The sequence below is a fragment of the Heteronotia binoei genome, chromosome 2, assembly GCF_032191835.1.
Source record: "Heteronotia binoei isolate CCM8104 ecotype False Entrance Well chromosome 2, APGP_CSIRO_Hbin_v1, whole genome shotgun sequence".
In the NCBI taxonomy this organism is placed as follows: domain Eukaryota; kingdom Metazoa; phylum Chordata; class Lepidosauria; order Squamata; family Gekkonidae; genus Heteronotia; species Heteronotia binoei.
In genome coordinates this window covers 141,584,918-141,601,911 of record NC_083224.1, presented here as the reverse complement: position 1 = coordinate 141,601,911, position 16,994 = coordinate 141,584,918, and the positions used below count along the sequence as shown (strand labels likewise).

At 42.4% G+C, this 16,994-nt stretch overlaps 1 protein-coding gene across 1 annotated transcript in view; it reads left to right on the top strand.

The window, feature by feature from the left end:
• LPAR3 (lysophosphatidic acid receptor 3) overlaps positions 1 to 16,994 on the top strand; it is a 47,201-nt gene that overhangs the window by 25,716 nt on the left and 4,491 nt on the right. Inside the window, exon 2 of the mRNA XM_060232128.1 lies at positions 3,725 to 4,481. Within this exon, the coding sequence (XP_060088111.1) occupies positions 3,746 to 4,481 (736 nt within the window). The 5' untranslated portion in view covers positions 3,725 to 3,745. The remainder of the gene's footprint in view (positions 1 to 3,724; positions 4,482 to 16,994) is intronic.

Here is a 16,994-nt window from a genome sequence, read left to right as displayed (position 1 = left end):
AACACAACACATTAAGTTGTGCAACAATTACATAATACTAGGATGCTACTTACAATAAGCTATACATAGTGGTACAGATCACAGTACTCCTAATAATTTATACAAGTAAGTTTGTGAATCCTTTTACCTTCTTGAATAAATCAGTTTTGCATAGCTTGCAGAAATGCAGGAGAGTGAGAGCATTCCTGACCTCTTTGGGCAGGCTGTTCCATAAGATAGGCAGCACAATGGAGAAAGCATGTGTACAGTAGGGTTACCAGATGTCCTCTTTTTAGAGGATGTGCCCTCTTTTTTGTGTGTCCATCTTCTTTTGGGCTCTTTAAAAAAAACTGATGAAAATATCCTCTTTGGGGGTTAGAAAGTTAGCAGTATTCCTTTTGTTGTTGTTCAGTCACACAATTGAGTCCGACTCTTTGCGACCCCATGGACAAAGTCACGCCAGGCTCTCCTGTCTTCCACCATCCTCCAAAGTCCGCTCAAGTTTATGTTAGTTACATCAGTAACTCTGTTCAGCCATTTCATCTTTTGCCGTCCCCTTCTTCTTTTGCCTTCTGCTTTCCCAGCATCAGGGTCTTCTCCAGTGAGTGCTCCCTTCTCATTTGGTAGCCAAAGTATTTGAGCTTCAGCTTCAGCATTCCCAGTTAGTAGCAATTATCATAGCTTAAATAGTAGAGGTATTTAAAATGAGATTTGTCATAGTGATTACTTGTTTGAAATAGTCGGTCAGGAACTATGACCTTTTTTTTGCTTGTCAAAATATGGTAACTCCAGCGTATGGGTAGTTGTTGATTTTGCCTGTTTGCAGGTTGGCACTCACAGAAGACCCTGCTGATACTAGTGAAGCTGATGTGGTGAAGCATGGGAGTAGAGGCATTCCCACAGAAAAAAGAGACCAGGGCCAAGAGGGGCTTTGTATGTGATAGCCAACACCTTAAATTGAGTCCAGCAGCAAATGGGCAGCCAATGAAATGTCTGCAGGATAGAAGTTATATGCATGCTCTGCATTCTGCACCAGTTGGAGTTTCTGAACTAACTTTGAAGGGAGACTAATGTGCAGTGCATTACAGTAGTCTAGTCTTGATGTTATTGGGGCACAGATCCAGGTAACTAGATTAACTGTATCAAAGTAAGGGGCCATCTTACAGGCTAGGCTGAATTGGTGGAAAACGTTTTTTGCAGCTGCATTAGCATGTTTCTCTAGTAATAAAGCTGGATCCAATATAACCCCTTTTAACTGAGCCAGCGAGGGTCAGGGGAGCTCTATCAAAAGTGGGCAGAGCAGTGTCTTTCGAACCTGCACCTTCCCAACCATCATTACTTCTGTCTTTTCAGAATTTAATTTCAGTTTGTTCACTTTTAGCCAGTTAACCACAGCAGCCAGCATTCAGAACGTCTCTTACATGACCAAGAGATTTGGATAAGAATATATTGTCAGCATATTTGTTAAAGTGTTTACCTCCCACCTTTTTCCTTCCATAAAGGCCTCAAGGTGTCTTATAGAAAACAGATCCCCAATAGACATATGGAACATAGCTATAAGACCATGAAAATGCTTAGAACTATTTAAAAGAGCTCAAAGATACAACAAACACCAGATCGGTCCCCTAGTATTCCAGCACTGAATATTCAGTTCCATAAAAAGCCATTTAAAGTATCACTGTTTGGAAGGCCAATAGGGAATGTGATTTTTTACTCTCATTCCAAAGATTAAGGACTCAAAAAGGCTTATGAATAGATCAAAGCAGATTTCCCATCTCTTAGGGGTGGAATGACAAGAGTTGATGGGAGGAATTCCATGGGGTTTTCTTGAAATTATATCAGTCTATATATTATTGACTATAAGGTTCTTTGTCATTCTGGAAGGGATAGAAGAAGACAGTAGCCATGCTCAAATTAGCCTATAGTTTGTAGATATTAGTGACTGCCAAGGACATTTGCATAACTGACATTTGTGCATCAGTAATGCTAGTAATTTAACAAAGATAATTATTCTGCTTCTTGCAAATTATGTTAAATTTAAGCATACATGAGATGTGTGTCTCATAAATAGATCACAAGCTGGTTTTAAGACTTTGTCACCTTCCACATCTCTGTGACCATCATGTTTTAATGGTTTAAAATTTTTTAGTGCATTTAGGAGTTATATATGCTTCCTGTAAAATTCTGTGTTTTCTGTAGAAAAGCAGCGTGAACAGAAGTCATTCTTCTTGGCAGGATTCCCCGCTCCTATTTTGTCATTTTATGAATGACTGCTGTTTCATAAAACCACAGATGTGTATTGAGCTTTTTAACTATATATTGGCACTGGAGCTTTGAGAGTCAGGTAGGTCAGTGCTTCTCAATAGGGATGGGCACCAACTGGAAAAATTCAAGTTTGGTTCGTGGTGTGCCCGGTTTGTGAACCATGAACTGTCACAAACTTTTAGGAATGAAATGAACTGGTTTGGTTCATGAAGTTCATGACATGGTAGAATGGCTTTCTGGCATGCTAGAGGCACCAAACACACAGAGGGTCTCTGGCTGACTTTCCTCTAATTGTTGTCCAGATTTGGTGAGAATTGCATTTATGGGGTCCAAATTATGTCCCCCAAAGAAGGTGCTCCATCAGGACTAAACCCAGCAGGACTAAAGTCAAGCCAGAAAATATCTGCGGTAGAAACTGAAGGTGGTGGTGGTGGTGGGGCATTTTTGCAAGACCGGCAGAATCAGTGCAATGTATAGAATGCTCAGCAGAATCCAGTGCCATTGTGGCAATGTCAACTTATCAGGACTGATGTCTAGCACAGAATCACACTCCAAGTAAGGGGGGAGGGGTTGGAAGCCCATCAGAACAAGTCCAATGCACTAGTGCCCAGCAGAATCCAGTGCTATTGTGGCAATGCCAGCTCTACAAGACTGATGTGAAGTACAAAGTCATCATCCAAGCTGAAGAGAGAGAGGGTTGCAAGCCCAGCACAACCAGTTCATTGTACAGCGTGCCCAGCAGAACCCAGTGTCACTGTGTCACTGCAAGCTTAAAAGTACTGATCTCAAAGCACAGTGTCACAAGAAATCCAAGCGGGGTGGGTGGGTTGCAAGCTTTGTCTGCGCCGAGACCAGTTTGAAACTGACAAGGGTGTTTCTAAGGCTGTAGAATTCCCTATCCCTGTTGCTTTGAAGTTTGGTAAACATTTTGTTTGAGTAGTGACTGTCTGTCTGGAAATGTATCCATTTACGAACCGCTACAAACGTCCACAAACTGCTTGAAAGTTCATGCAATGTATGTGCCAGTTGACCAGCCATGAACTTCAGTTTGCAAAACATGAACTGGCCAGAATTAATCACGAACTTCAGTTCATGAGCCAGTTTATGCCCACCCCCTGAAGTTAGGGGACCCCTGGAGCCCATGATGGTACTACAAGGTGTCTCAAGTGCAGCCCAGCAATATATGTTGGTTCCCCAACAGGGCAAATAGCAAATGACAAAACAGCACTGGGGTGTATTTATGCATTTGATTCAATTTCTATCCCACTCTTCCTGTAAATGGCCTTCCCTTTTCTGGTGCATTGCAGTCCCAATTCAAATCGGTCCCCCTGCTCTTGAGAATCAGGAACTCCCAGCACACATCTGCTTGACGGGACCTGGGGATGGATTTTAGAACAGTGTATCATGTAATTAGGCCCTAATGGTGAGAAAAAAGGGAGGGGGAACAGTTCTAACTGCCATTTTCATCTTTGTCTCATAGGATGCAATACCCTACTCCAGGATGAATGAGTGCCACTATGATAAACGGATGGACTTTTTTTACAACAGGAGTAAGACACACACAGCAGATGAATGGTCAGGGACAACTCTTGTCATTGTTTTATGCTTTGGGACTTTTTTCTGCCTCTTCATTTTCATCTCAAATTCATTGGTCATAGCTGCTGTGGTCAAAAACAAGAAGTTCCATTTCCCCTTCTACTATTTGCTAGCCAATCTAGCTGCTGCGGATTTTTTTGCTGGTATTGCTTATGTATTCTTGATGTTCAACACTGGTCCAGTGTCTAAAACATTAACTGTTAACCGGTGGTTTTTGCGCCAAGGACTTTTGGACACCAGCCTGACGGCTTCTTTGGCCAATTTACTAGTCATTGCTGTTGAGCGGCACATGTCTGTGGTGCGAATGAGCATTCATAGTAACCTCACAAAGAAGAGAGTCACCTTTTTCATTTTGTTGATATGGGCTGTAGCTATTTTCATGGGTGCAGTACCCACCTTGGGCTGGAACTGTCTCTGTGACATTTCAACATGTTCTTCCTTGGCACCTATTTACAGCAGGAGCTACCTGATATTCTGGACAGTCTCCAATCTGGGGGTTTTCTTCATCATGGTGGTGGTATACATCAGAATCTACATGTATGTCCAGAGGAAAACAAATGTTTTATCTCCTCATACTAGTGGATCCATGAGCCGCAGAAGGACTCCAATGAAGCTTATGAAGACTGTTATGGCTGTATTAGGTAAGATAATTGTATCATCATCAGGTTTGTTGAAAAGACTGGCATCTTGGCTGAGTCTTCTATGGTTATTTATTTTATTCCATTTTTATCCTGCTCCTTTCCCTGCCAGGCAGGGCTCAGGGCAGCTTCCAACAATTAAATACAATAAAATTAGCATCACAGTTCGAAACCAGGCCTTACAATTCTTAAGTCTTAAGAATTATTCTGTCAGATCAAATGGCACCCCAACAAGTCTTCAGAGATGGATAACTAAGGGGTCAGTCAGTACAGTGAGATTTGTGGCCCAACAATAGGGCTTTCTGGCCACCGCTATCTTCAGCCATACCCCTGGTGAAACATCTTGGTCTTACACACCCTGCAGAAATGAGCCAAGTCCTGCAGGGCTTGAGTTTCACTAGAAAGAGAGTCCCACCAGGTTGCGGCCAGGGCCAAAAAGGCCCTGGGTGTGGTCAATGACAGCTGGACTGTTTTGTGGCCTGTTACAGTTACACTAAACTGTTACAGTTCTTTGAGGGGGTGAACAAACATGTGGACAAAGGGGACCCAATAGATGTTGTTTACCTTGACTTCCAGAAAGCTTTTGATAAAGTTTCTCATCAAAGGCTCCTTAGAAAGCTCGAGAGTCATGGAGTAAAAGGACAGATCCTCTTGTGGATCAAAAACTGGCTAATTAATAGGAAGCAGAGAGTGAGTATAAATGGGCAGACTTCACAATGGAAGGCGGTAAGCAGTGGGGTGCTGCAGGGCTCAGTACTGGGTCCCATGCTCTTTAACTTGTTCATAAATGATTTGGAGTTGGGAGTGAGCAGTGAAGTGGCCAAGTTTGCAGATGACGCTAAATTGTTCAGGGTGGTGAGAATCAGAGAGGATTGTGAGGAACTCCAAAGGGATCTGTTGAGGCTGGGTGAGTGGGAGACTGGTCAATGTGGCAGATGAGGTTCATTGTGGCCAAGTGCAAAGTAATGCACATTGGGGCCAAGAATCCCAGCTACAAATACAAGTTGATGGGTTGTGATCTGAAGTTGGGAGTAAGCAGTGAAGTGACCAACTTTGCTGATGACACTAAATTGTTCAGGGTGGTGAGAACCAGAGAAGATTGTGAGGCACGCCAAAGGGATCTGTTGAGGCTTGGTGAGTGGCCGTCAACGTGGCAGATGAGGTTCAATGTGGCCTAGTGCAAAGTAATGCACATTGGGGCCAAGAATCCCAGCTACAAATACAAGTTGATGGGTTGTGAACTGGCAGAGACTGACCAAGAGAGAGATCTTGGGGTCATGGTAGATAACTCACTGAAAATATCAAGACAGTGTGCGATTGCAATAAAAAAGGCCAACGCCATGCTGGGAATTATTAGGAAGGGAACTGAAAACAAATCAGCCAGTATCATAATGCCCCTGTATAAATCGATGGTGCGGTCTCATTTGGAATACTGTGTGCAATTCTGGTCACCGCACCTCAAAAATATATTATAGCATTGGAAAAAGTCCAGAAAAGGGCAACTAGAATGTTTAAAGGGTTGGAACACTTTCCCTATGAAGAAAGGTTAAAACGCTTGGGGCTCTTTAGCTTGGAGAAACGTTGACTGCGGGGTGACATGATAGAGGTTTACAAGATTATGCATGGGATGGAGAAAGTAGAGAAAGAAGTACTTTTCTCCCTTTCTCACAATACAAGAACTCGTGGGCATTCAATGAAATTGCTGAGCAGTCAGGTTAAAACGGATAAAAGGAAGTAGTTTTTCACCCAAAGGGTGATTAACATGTGGAATTCACTGCCATAGGAGGTGGCAGCAGCTACAAGCATAGACAGCTTCAGTGTGTATATATATATATATGTGTGTGTGTGTGTGTGTGTGTGTGTAATTTTTTTTGCCACTGTGTGACCCAGAGTGTTGGACTGGATGGGCCATTGGCCTGATCCAACATGGCTTCTCTTAGGTTCTTATGTGGCCATCAACCAGTAAGTTGATACTAGATGAATGTAATGCTCTTTGAGGGGTATGTAGGGAGAGGCAGTCCCATAAATATGAAGGTCCCAGACTGTTTAGGGCTTTGAAGGCAGGTTCCAAAACCTTGAACCTGACTTGGTACTTTATCTGTAGCCAGTGCTGCCTATACAGATTGTGTATGTGGTCCTAAGGGGGTCCCAGTAAAAACCCACACAGCACCACTCTGGACCAGTTGAAGTTTCTGGAGCAAGTTCAAGGGTAGCCCTGTATAGAGCGAGTTACAGTAGTCTAATATAGAGGTGGCCATTGCATGTATCACTGTGGCCAGGTCAGCATGGGACAGGTAAGAGATCAGTTGCCAGGCTTGGGTGAGATGGAAAATGTTATCCTGGCCATATTTGTGATCTGAACTTCCAATGAGAGGGAGCTGGTACTAGCCATACTCTGTCAAGAGTGAGGAGTTGAATTCCCTGAACTGTCCCCACAGTTTAGCCACAGGACGCCTGTCTCCAATGGGCTCAGTTATTTATTTATTTATTATTTTATGATTTATATCCCGCCCTTCCCAGCGAGTGGCTCAGGGCGGCTTACAACATAGAATCTAACATAAATAGGGTTTAAACATTTAAACAGTTAAAATAGTTAAAACATTTAAAACATTAAGGACAGCAGAAGTTTCAGGTTACTCTGTTTTAACCATCCCCCCTCCAAACAACTGGCCAGATCTCCTGGGATGGTATCCAGTCAATCGTCCATTAACAGATACAGCTGGGTGTCATCTGCATATTGATGACACCCTAGCCCCAAACTCTTGACTAACATTGGGGAGAGGATTGATACCTGAGGATCCTGACACTATTGGGTGTCAAGATGAGACCCTCTCACTTAGCACCACGCTTTGTCCCCGCCCTAGGAGAAATGAGTACAGCCATGCAATCCAGTGGTGGCAGGGTGGTGGGTCAACAGGTTGACCATGTCAAATGCTGCTGACAGATCTAACAACAACAGCAGCACAGATTCACTTGGTCCAGTTGCCTATGGAGATTGGCTGTAAGGATGACCAGCACCGTCTCTGTCCCATGGCCAGGTCAGAAGCCAGACTTTTCAATTCTATTTGCCTTCATGCTTTTCATTAATTCCCACTCACTTATTTTATGATCCACTGTGGGAAGGAAATACTTGACTTCATCCTGCAGAAGATGTGCCTGCCCTTCTTGGATATAGTGATGCTTGTTTTTGGTTCCATTTTTGTGCAGCTGCTACCCATCTTATCTCTGTTTAAGAGGACAATGTAACTACTGAGTTGATTTTAGCCCTTGATTTACATTTGTTCTTGTGAATGACACCTAGTGTTAATTTTTGAAATATGTCTTTGATCAAACTGTTCAGATTGCTGACTGAAGGCTTATCTTACTCTCCTAACTAGATATTATTTTAAAACTGGGAATGTGAGCCATAGCAACCTTTCTCAAATGCTCCAAGTTGTCATGGTGGCTTACACATTCTTTCTCTTTGGGACTGCATGCTGAGTCCAAGCCCGGCCCCCAGGACCCCCCTCTTCCTACTCATCTATGCTTTGTGCATAGAATAGGTAGTGGTCAAACCAGATGCACTGATCGAACATGTCAAAATTAATAATTTGTTTATTTAGTTCATTCGTTTATATCCCACCTTTGTCCTCAATAGAGGGCTCAAAGCAGATTACACTGTTCCTCTTCTCCCTTTTATCCTTTCAGCCCTACGAGGTAAATTAGGCTGAGAGAGTATGAGTGGCCCAAGGTCACACAGCAGAACAGCATGGGAGGGTTGAGATTCAAATCTAGACCCAGATCCTAGTCTGGCACTCCAATGACTACACCACACTGGTACCAGATTTTTGGAGGTCACTGGGAGAAAGAAACAGCGTAAAAGTTTTGCAGCTACTTGTACTTTGTAAAATACAGCCCCGTAAGTGAAACTCTTTGGGCATTGAATGCAATATTTGTAGTAGTAGAAATAGTAGTAATAAAAACGTATATGGGCTTTGGCACATTACAAGGGTCATTAAAATATCAAGAGGAGCTTTTAATGACAAGAAGGTGGAAATAGTAGCCTGAACTCTTCCCTGCGCTCTTTTAAAAACTGCCATTTTTCAAACCAGCATCTGAGTGCTGTATCTATTATATTAGTCCTGTGATAAATGAGTGGTTTTTCAAAGGTTACCATCTTACTCTTTCTGGAGCTCATGCTTCTTTTTCCTCCTAAACTTTTTTTCCTCGTTGCCTAATGTCTGACAATCCTCTGAGGTGCCATTGTGGCTCTAGAAACCTTCATTCTGATACATGATTTGGAGGAAACCCTTTGAAGAGTCATAATTTCCATTCCCATTTGATTTAGGAATCTTAAATATAAGCTCTTTGTTAAGTTTTGTTAAACTTAGGATGCTGCCTGTTGAACAGATATTTCAGAATGCAAAGTGCAATGAGAGGGTCCTGCATGTTGCATATGTTGTATTCTCCTTCAGGCCCCAAATAGAATGTTTCATAACTGCATCTGTAATAGCCATTCTTTTACGCAGAGAACAAAAGGAGATATTGCTCTATCACAAGGGAGAAATTCCTGCCCTTTTTATAATACTATGAGGTATCAATATGGGGGATGCCTCTGTTTTTCCCCAAAGAGTTTACAAAATTAGAACAGTTATCTTTCTTTTATGCACACCCAAGGACATGCTTTCGTCTGGCCTCTGACTTGCCTTTGGTTTCTTGAAAAAGTAACTCAAAGTAAAAACAATATACCAGCATTGGCTTGAGCCTCTAAATATTACTTGGTAGAGACAGTGCACTGAAAAGTAGCCTAGACTTCCAGCATATAGTCTTTCCATTGTGAGATGTGTTCATTGTTACTCTGACCCAAATCCAGCACAATATTAATCCACCTGTAGTTCTGCCCATGCAAAACTGCACTGCTCTCTCTCTCTCTGTCTCAAATGACAGTAAATACATGCAGAGATCGATAGCACATCTGCTTGTAGCCCAGATGCATCCTGCGTAATATTTCTGTGGGGCCTGTGAAAATTGTGTTGGAATGTTGAAAATCCAAGTTCTCAGTTTTTAAAACTAAAAGAAATGTTCACTGTTCTAGTGAAAAAGATAGGAAATACAGTTTCAGTGTGGCTAAATCTTTAACAGAGAGAAATCCTGTGCAGAATGACTCCAGCGTATTTAATTGATTCTAAGTATCTTGCTTTGCTGAAATAGCAGAACAAACTAGAATCTTGATGCATTTCTGAGTTTATAAATCCATTTTGACTTTTGAAGGACAAATCAGTATGTTTGAAGAGCAATGGGAATGAGATTACCTGGTGCCCAGTGGAGTCAGGCAATCCCCTGTTTTTGCGGGCTGTTGCCCACTGCCAGCCAGCTGGCTGGTGGGAGGAAATACCCCCCCCCCCCAATACAGCAACATCAATGTGCCTGCATCACCTGGAAGTGATGTCAGCATGTCAGTGATGTTTGGGGGCGATGCTCTGGGTTTTTTGGCAAAATTCTATGGTTCTATGCTCTGGGTTTTTTGGCAAAATTCTATGATTTTTCCATAGAGTTTTGCAAAAAAACAAAACAAAAAACCTCCAGAGCATTACCCCCAATGTCACCAACCTGCCCATCTCATTTCTGGGTGATCCAGGTACATTGTGTGCAGTGTTGCTGTTTGGGGGGGCATGTCGCTTCCGAAACATGCCCTTCTCCACCCATGGGAGATTTGGACCTGGCAACCCTAAATGAGAGTAACCCTTGGATTGTGCAGGTGACACCCAACTGACAAGAAGTTCCTGTGTGTCAGCCACACTGACCTGAATCTTGAAAATGCAGACCAGAGCTTCTTTATCAACTTTTCAACCCAAATTGACGATATAATCATAGTGGAAGAAGGACTGCACTAGTCAGTCTGTTTAGGATTGCATCTATAGTCTCTGTGCCCATAGACGTGTGTGTGAGCCACACTCTCTGCCTGTAGTGTGTGTGGTAGGTATGGTTGTCAGCTTCCCGGATAACAAATGTCCTGTTGTTTAATAGAAGTTTAATGGGTTGCTATTTATGTTACGGACCTGCGCACCAAGAAAAGCTTCAAATGCCCATTTCCACATATTAAGCATCTTTTACGGCTGCCATAGAAGCCTACTGGATTATCTTGCACCAGTTACATACTCACAGGGTTGTTGAGGATAAAATTAAGAAGAGGAAGATGACATAATCCACTTTGGGTCCTCATTGAGGAGAAAGAAAAGAACAGGATATTTTCCTCCAGCCCTATTGGTGGTCCTAGTAGTGGGTGGGGGAGGTTTCAGTGCTGCTTCTATAAACTTGATTTCAACTAAGGGTTGTTGATTTTATTGTTTGGTTCTTATAATACCTGATCAGAAGAGCATGTAGATTAAATAGCTGATAAACACAGCTTTAGTCAAATAAACAGTAATTGCAAATGCTTCAAGATAAAGGCCTTAATGCATGTATTTGCACCTTTTTTCCGCCATTGAGTGGGAAAAGGAGAGTCTGGTGCTGTGAACTGCTTGTAAAATGAAATTCATGGTTACATTTTGAATGATTTGGCTAAGCTACAAAAGGTTTTAATTAGCAATAAGTTATAACCTGTTAATTTGTTCGGGTCAGTGGCTCTTTTCTTCACTGGGTCATACGTCATCCCAACTGCTTTTCAGATGTTTGTGATTCCTTCTATTATGTTTGGAGATTAAAATCTACCTATGTGTTTTTAACTAGCTATTTCCACTCTCTGAATGTGCGTATTTTTTGGAGGGTTTTTTTTTTGAAAAGTCATTGAATACTTTGTTTTTGACACTTTTATATTGCTACAATGCCTTCCTGTTATTCCAAACAACTCCCCCTTCCCAATAGTCACCCATTTATTTGTGGTGGATTGCCAGTGAAAGTGTTTCTGCTTGCACAAGTATTTATTTTATTTAAAACTTTTTTAATGCTGCACTTCCACCCAGCGTAGGGTCTCCAAATCATCATACAATTACAAACATTAAAACAAGCTTTTAAAAATATGTATTATAAAAACAAACAGCTCACATACTAGGGCTGCCCAAGTCCCGACTGGGGTGGGGTATTCCCCCTCCTCCAGGTCCTATTGCCTGCTACCACTAGAAGTGGCAGTGGGAGAAAAATTAAGAAGAAAAACAAGGCCTTATCTATTTAGAGGAAGTTCTTACCATAGAGTTCCTGGTAATTCCTAGAGCCACCAATAAGTGACAAAGTGTGGCTTTAGAAATCACCAGGAACTCTGATGAAAATTTCCAGTAAGTTGATGAGGTCTTATTTTCTTTTCAATTTTTCTCATGGGACACTGCCCCCTCCCAGAACTCTCCTGCTGATTTCCAGGCACTGCCTAGCAACCCTCCCACATTCATAGTTAAAACACATACACAGGAAGGAGGGTCAGTGAGAGAATACCAGACAAAACAGATAGGTCTTCACCACTGGTGGAAGACAGTTTTTGTACCAGTTTCCCAGACAAGAGAAGCAGGATAGTTTCACACTTTAGACTGGCAACCTTCAGGTTGGGCCTGGAGTTATTCAGGAATTAGAACTAATATTAATGGAACAGCTAGATGTATAGGGTTACCGGGCCCCTCCTTTGATGCTGATCAGCTGGCTGGGAGACTTACTGGCAGCAAATTGAGGTCCTAGCCAGCACTGATGGCAAAAACTCTATGGAAAAAACTCTATGGAAAAAATGACTTCTACCATAGAGGTTTTGCTTAAATACCAGAACATCCCCATGCTGTCAGTGACATGATGACGTCACTATCAGTGCATGCTGGAAGTTACGTCACCAGTGATGCCAGCCTAGGCCTCCATTCTAGAAAGTCGCCCCCCTACTGGTTGCCAGGAGATAACTGGCAACCCTGAGAGCATGAGTTTAAAAGCTGGCAACCCTACATGGTAAGCTTTAAAAATTTGAATGTTTCCACCTGGAATTTGAAATTGTAAAATATTCTATCACCTCAGAATTCTACCAACTCATTGGGTTCACGTGTAGATGAGACCTGAGATAACAAATGGTATAGAATGTTTTATAATAGTAGAATTTATTTACAATGATTGTCTCCTCCATTGACCTGCATAACTAATCTCAGTGTTGTCATTTTGGCACTCGATAGACAGAAGCTCCTCAAAGAGATCCCTCAAAGAGAGTGGAATGGTTATACAACCCACCTTTTAGTTCTCCTTGCTTCATCGAGTTCTCCCTCTCTGCCTGCTTTATTTGACTTTCCCTAAAGTACAGGGCATGAATTACCACTAAGAAGAGTAATTGTATGGTTTGTGCGCACACACAAAAAATCTCAAACTTGAGGGTTTCTTGGCTTCCTCACTTTTTGGAACTTATGAGGTTCATATTTTTGCCAACCTTCTGACCATAGTGCTAGTAAATTTATGAGATCTCAGGCAGAGAGCTCAGGCATACATTAATTGATATATGTGCCTGAGGGTTAGCAGCCATCTCCTTAATGGCTAATTCCACACGGACAGTTTTCCCTGTTGCAGCTACCTGACTCATGTGCTGTTCTTCCATTTCTACATGATGTCCTCCATTCCTCCACAAAACATGTACATTCTTGAACTAAAGTTGAGGGCATCTTACATGGATGATTCTCACCAATCAGTCAGGGAAGCAGGTCTTATTTTCAAATCTTCTGTCTCTAGAAGTTGGGGTCAACCTGTTCCCAGTTCATTTCCTGCCTTATCAGGGTCAGCAGGCTTTTTGTAGGAGCTGCATAACTAGGCTTCTACAACTTACAACTACAACTACTTGGACCTTGCATTTCTTCTTTTATCCTTGTTCTCCCACATGCCTCTCCTCCTCCACATACACCTTAAGAACATAAGAGAAGCCATGTTAGATCAGGCCAATGGCCCATCCAGTCCAACACTCTGTGTCACACAGTGGCAAAAAAATTATATATATATATATATACATACACACACACACATACACACACACACTGTGGCTAATAGCCACTGATGGACCTCTGCTCCATATTTTTTATCTAAACCCCTCTTGAAGGTGGCTATGCTTGTGGCCGCCACCACCTCCTGTGGCAGTGAACTCTACCTTCTTGTAGAGCATCACAGCTGAGGCAATGGAGGACATCTCCAACTCTAAGGATGATGGGGACCCCTATTCCTCCTCAAACAAAGGGACAGAGACTACTCCCTGGCAAGGTTGAGGAGAACAAGCCTGCAGAAGAACAGGCAACCACAGATGATCAGAGCTAAACAGAGATGGCAGGAAACTCACCTGTAAAATGTGACTGTGCCTCGGAGGAGGCCATATTAGCTGCTGCCAGTTTTAGCAGGAAAAAAGCTCTGTTCCAGCAAAGATGGTAGATACTTGGGCTCAGTATCAGAGATTGAAACAAAACAATTGGGTAGACCAAGCAACAAAAAGGTTCTCTTCCCCAAGACGTGACCGCTATGATATCACTGTGGAGGTATGGTAGGAAACTTGGGCCAGAGGAAAGCAGTGCAGGATGCCACAGCCAAGCAGCAGCATGGCCAAGACGTGGGGGTAGGGGGGATAAGATGGCTGAGAATTACTGGGCTACAGAATTTGGGCTGGTTAGTTCTGAAAACGATTATTTTGAGAGGCCATTATAAAAGTCTATAAAACTCAATTGTGCAAGAAGAGAATTTAGGATTGCCTAATGAAACTGATTGTCGCAGTATGGTTTAAAATTGAGAAAATGGGGCAAAAAACTCTTCACACCAGACATTAGTAATTTATGAACTTTATTATTGTGTGATGTGAAAATGGTCCCTAGGTTTCAAAAAGCACTTGATAGAGGTTTCACTGTGTCTGTTTAACTTCCCCAGCTAAATAGGAACCTTTATGTACATAAACTACATACTTCTGTGCAAGACATTGGGGTAGAATAAGGGACAGCTGTTAGGCTGTGCTGATGAGTTTCCATGTATCTGGTCAGAAACAGAAGAGTGGGCCTTTGCTATGCTCCTGCAAGACACTCTAGGTACCTCACTCTTTGCAGATTCCTCTTGAGGCAGCATCCTGACTACCATGTGAACTAACCTTTGAAAGGACAGTATCTGCCATTCCAGGCAAGTCAGCACATGATTTTCAGTTTGCTAAGTTGAAGAGTGTTTGGTGATCTGTCCTAACATGTTTATATTTGAGCAGAAATGTGACTCCAATAAAAGAAACTGTTTTCAAATTTAACTTCAAGTGGTAGTTGTACATGAGATTCTGAAGGCTGTTTAGAAAGTTATGAAACTGCAGTTGCCTTGAGTGCAGAATTCAGAAGGTAATTTTCAGCTCTGGAGAACTCATTGGCAAGGATATATAGGAACAATTAACATGTGGATCTTTTTTAAGATCTAGATCTGTGTGCATAGAAGTGATGTGGGTTTGGGGCTCAGTTGCCAAGGGGCTGGCTGTGAACAGTCCGGTGATTACAGCTCATCTCATGTTTGATCTGTCACGTCCATATCTCAAATGCTCTTCTCAACCTTCAGCTTTTCTTTTTAATCATGTAAAGAATTCTTTTTAATATATAAAGAATACAGCATCAATATGCACAAATATAAAAGGTTGCATAAATATTACTATTATTGTGCAAATTAAATAGACAATAAACCAGGGATGTCAAACTCATTTGTTATGAGGGCCGAATCTGACAGAAATGAGATCTTGTTGGGCTGAGCCATGTTGGGCCAAGCCAGGCCATGTTGGACCAGGCCGTGTGTGTACCTATTTAAGATTAGATAGCAAAGACATAAATCTTATAAAGGACACAGGCAAACATAATTAAATGTTTTTTTAAAAAAACTTAAAACATTAGCATTAATTGATCTTAAAGGGGATTTCTTTGTTGCTCTCCCATGGGATCCAGGGAACTGGGCAAAGGAAGCTCTGGATCTTCCCTTCCTTCCCCAGGGGATGAAGAAGAAGATGACAGCAGTTTTATACCCCGCCCTTCTCTCTGAATCAGAGACTCAGAGCGTCTTACAATCTCCTAAATCTTCTCCCCCCACAACAGACACCCTGTCAGGTGGGTGGAGCTGAGAGGGCTCTCACAGCAGCTACCCTTTCAAGGACAACTCCTGCAATAGCTATGACTAACTCAAGCCCATTCCAGCAGCTGTAAATGGAGGAGTGGGGAATCAAGCCCAGTTCTCCCAGATAAGAGTTGCACACTTAACCACTACACCAAACTGGAGGGGGAGGAGCCTCAGCCAATAGAAGGAAGAGAGGCTTGACTCAATAGCTCTGCTGTGCAATTGAGAGAGCCTGGTAAAGCAAGCTATCCCTCCTCCCCTTCCTCCCCAAGGTTCTGAGAGCGTATCCAGAACAAATCATCCTGAGTATGAAGAAAATGAGACCTAATGCTGAGTGACACAACATACAGTCAGAACTGAAGACCAAGTTTGTTTGCATTTTTCCTCTTAAACCATCATAATTTGTGAGTGTGATGGGCATCTCTTGGACTGGGTCTGTGATATATGCCAGAAGTTTTCATCTGGGGATTGTTTAAAATTTACAGTGTGTATCTTTGAGGGCAGAGTATTACCCCTGTTGTACCACAAATCACCCAAATACGCATATAATTGCGACAATGTAAGACTAGCCTCCCATTCAGCAATATTTGCCATTCAGCATCTCTGCCTTCTTTTCCACATGCAGAGCAGGGGGCTGTGGCTTAATTGCAGAACATCTGCTTGGCGTGGAGAAAAGATCCCAGGTTCAATTCTAAGCATCTTCAGTTATAAGAATCAGGTGGCAGGTAATGTGAAAGACCTCTGCATAAAAACCCTGGAGAGCCACTGCTAGTCTGAGTAGACAGAAATGACCTTGATGGACCTTGATGGTCTGAATCAGCATAAGGCAGCTTCATGTGTATACAAATTTTTTGTAAGGTGTGCACAGTCCCTACATAACAGAACCGACTCAACAAATTATAAACAGTGAGTGACAGTCTTTGTTCAAGACTGTCTCCTGTCTCTTTTCGTCACTCAACAGCACAGTTAACCCCATATTCACCCATATGTATGGACTACATATATAATATAGTTCCCTTTAATTGGAACATCTCACAGTGTCTAAAATGTGGTACACTTTGACTGAACTTCTGCCAGGTCCTTCAAGATGAAGCTAAATTTGGCTGCAGAGACCAGTTGTCTGTGCTCATGCAGTGGGAGCACAACGGTGGGATACACATAGCCTTGATCAGAATGGATTTCTTCTTATTCCCATTTTATAGGTAGGGTGGTGCTGACAAACAGGGGCTTCTGTTTCTCAAATTCATGGCTGAGTTGGGATTTAATCTCTGGTTCATAGCTGAATATCCCATACAGATTAATGCTTGCAGAGTAGTGTGATACAGTATGGTTACTTTAAAACAGGCCTTTTGTTCTAGGAAATGCCCAACAGGAACTCATTTGCATATTAGGCAATGCCCCCTGATGTCACCATTCTTTAACAAAGGGCTTTTTTGTAGGAAAAGCCTATCAGGAGCTCATTTGCATATTAGGCCACACCCCCTGACA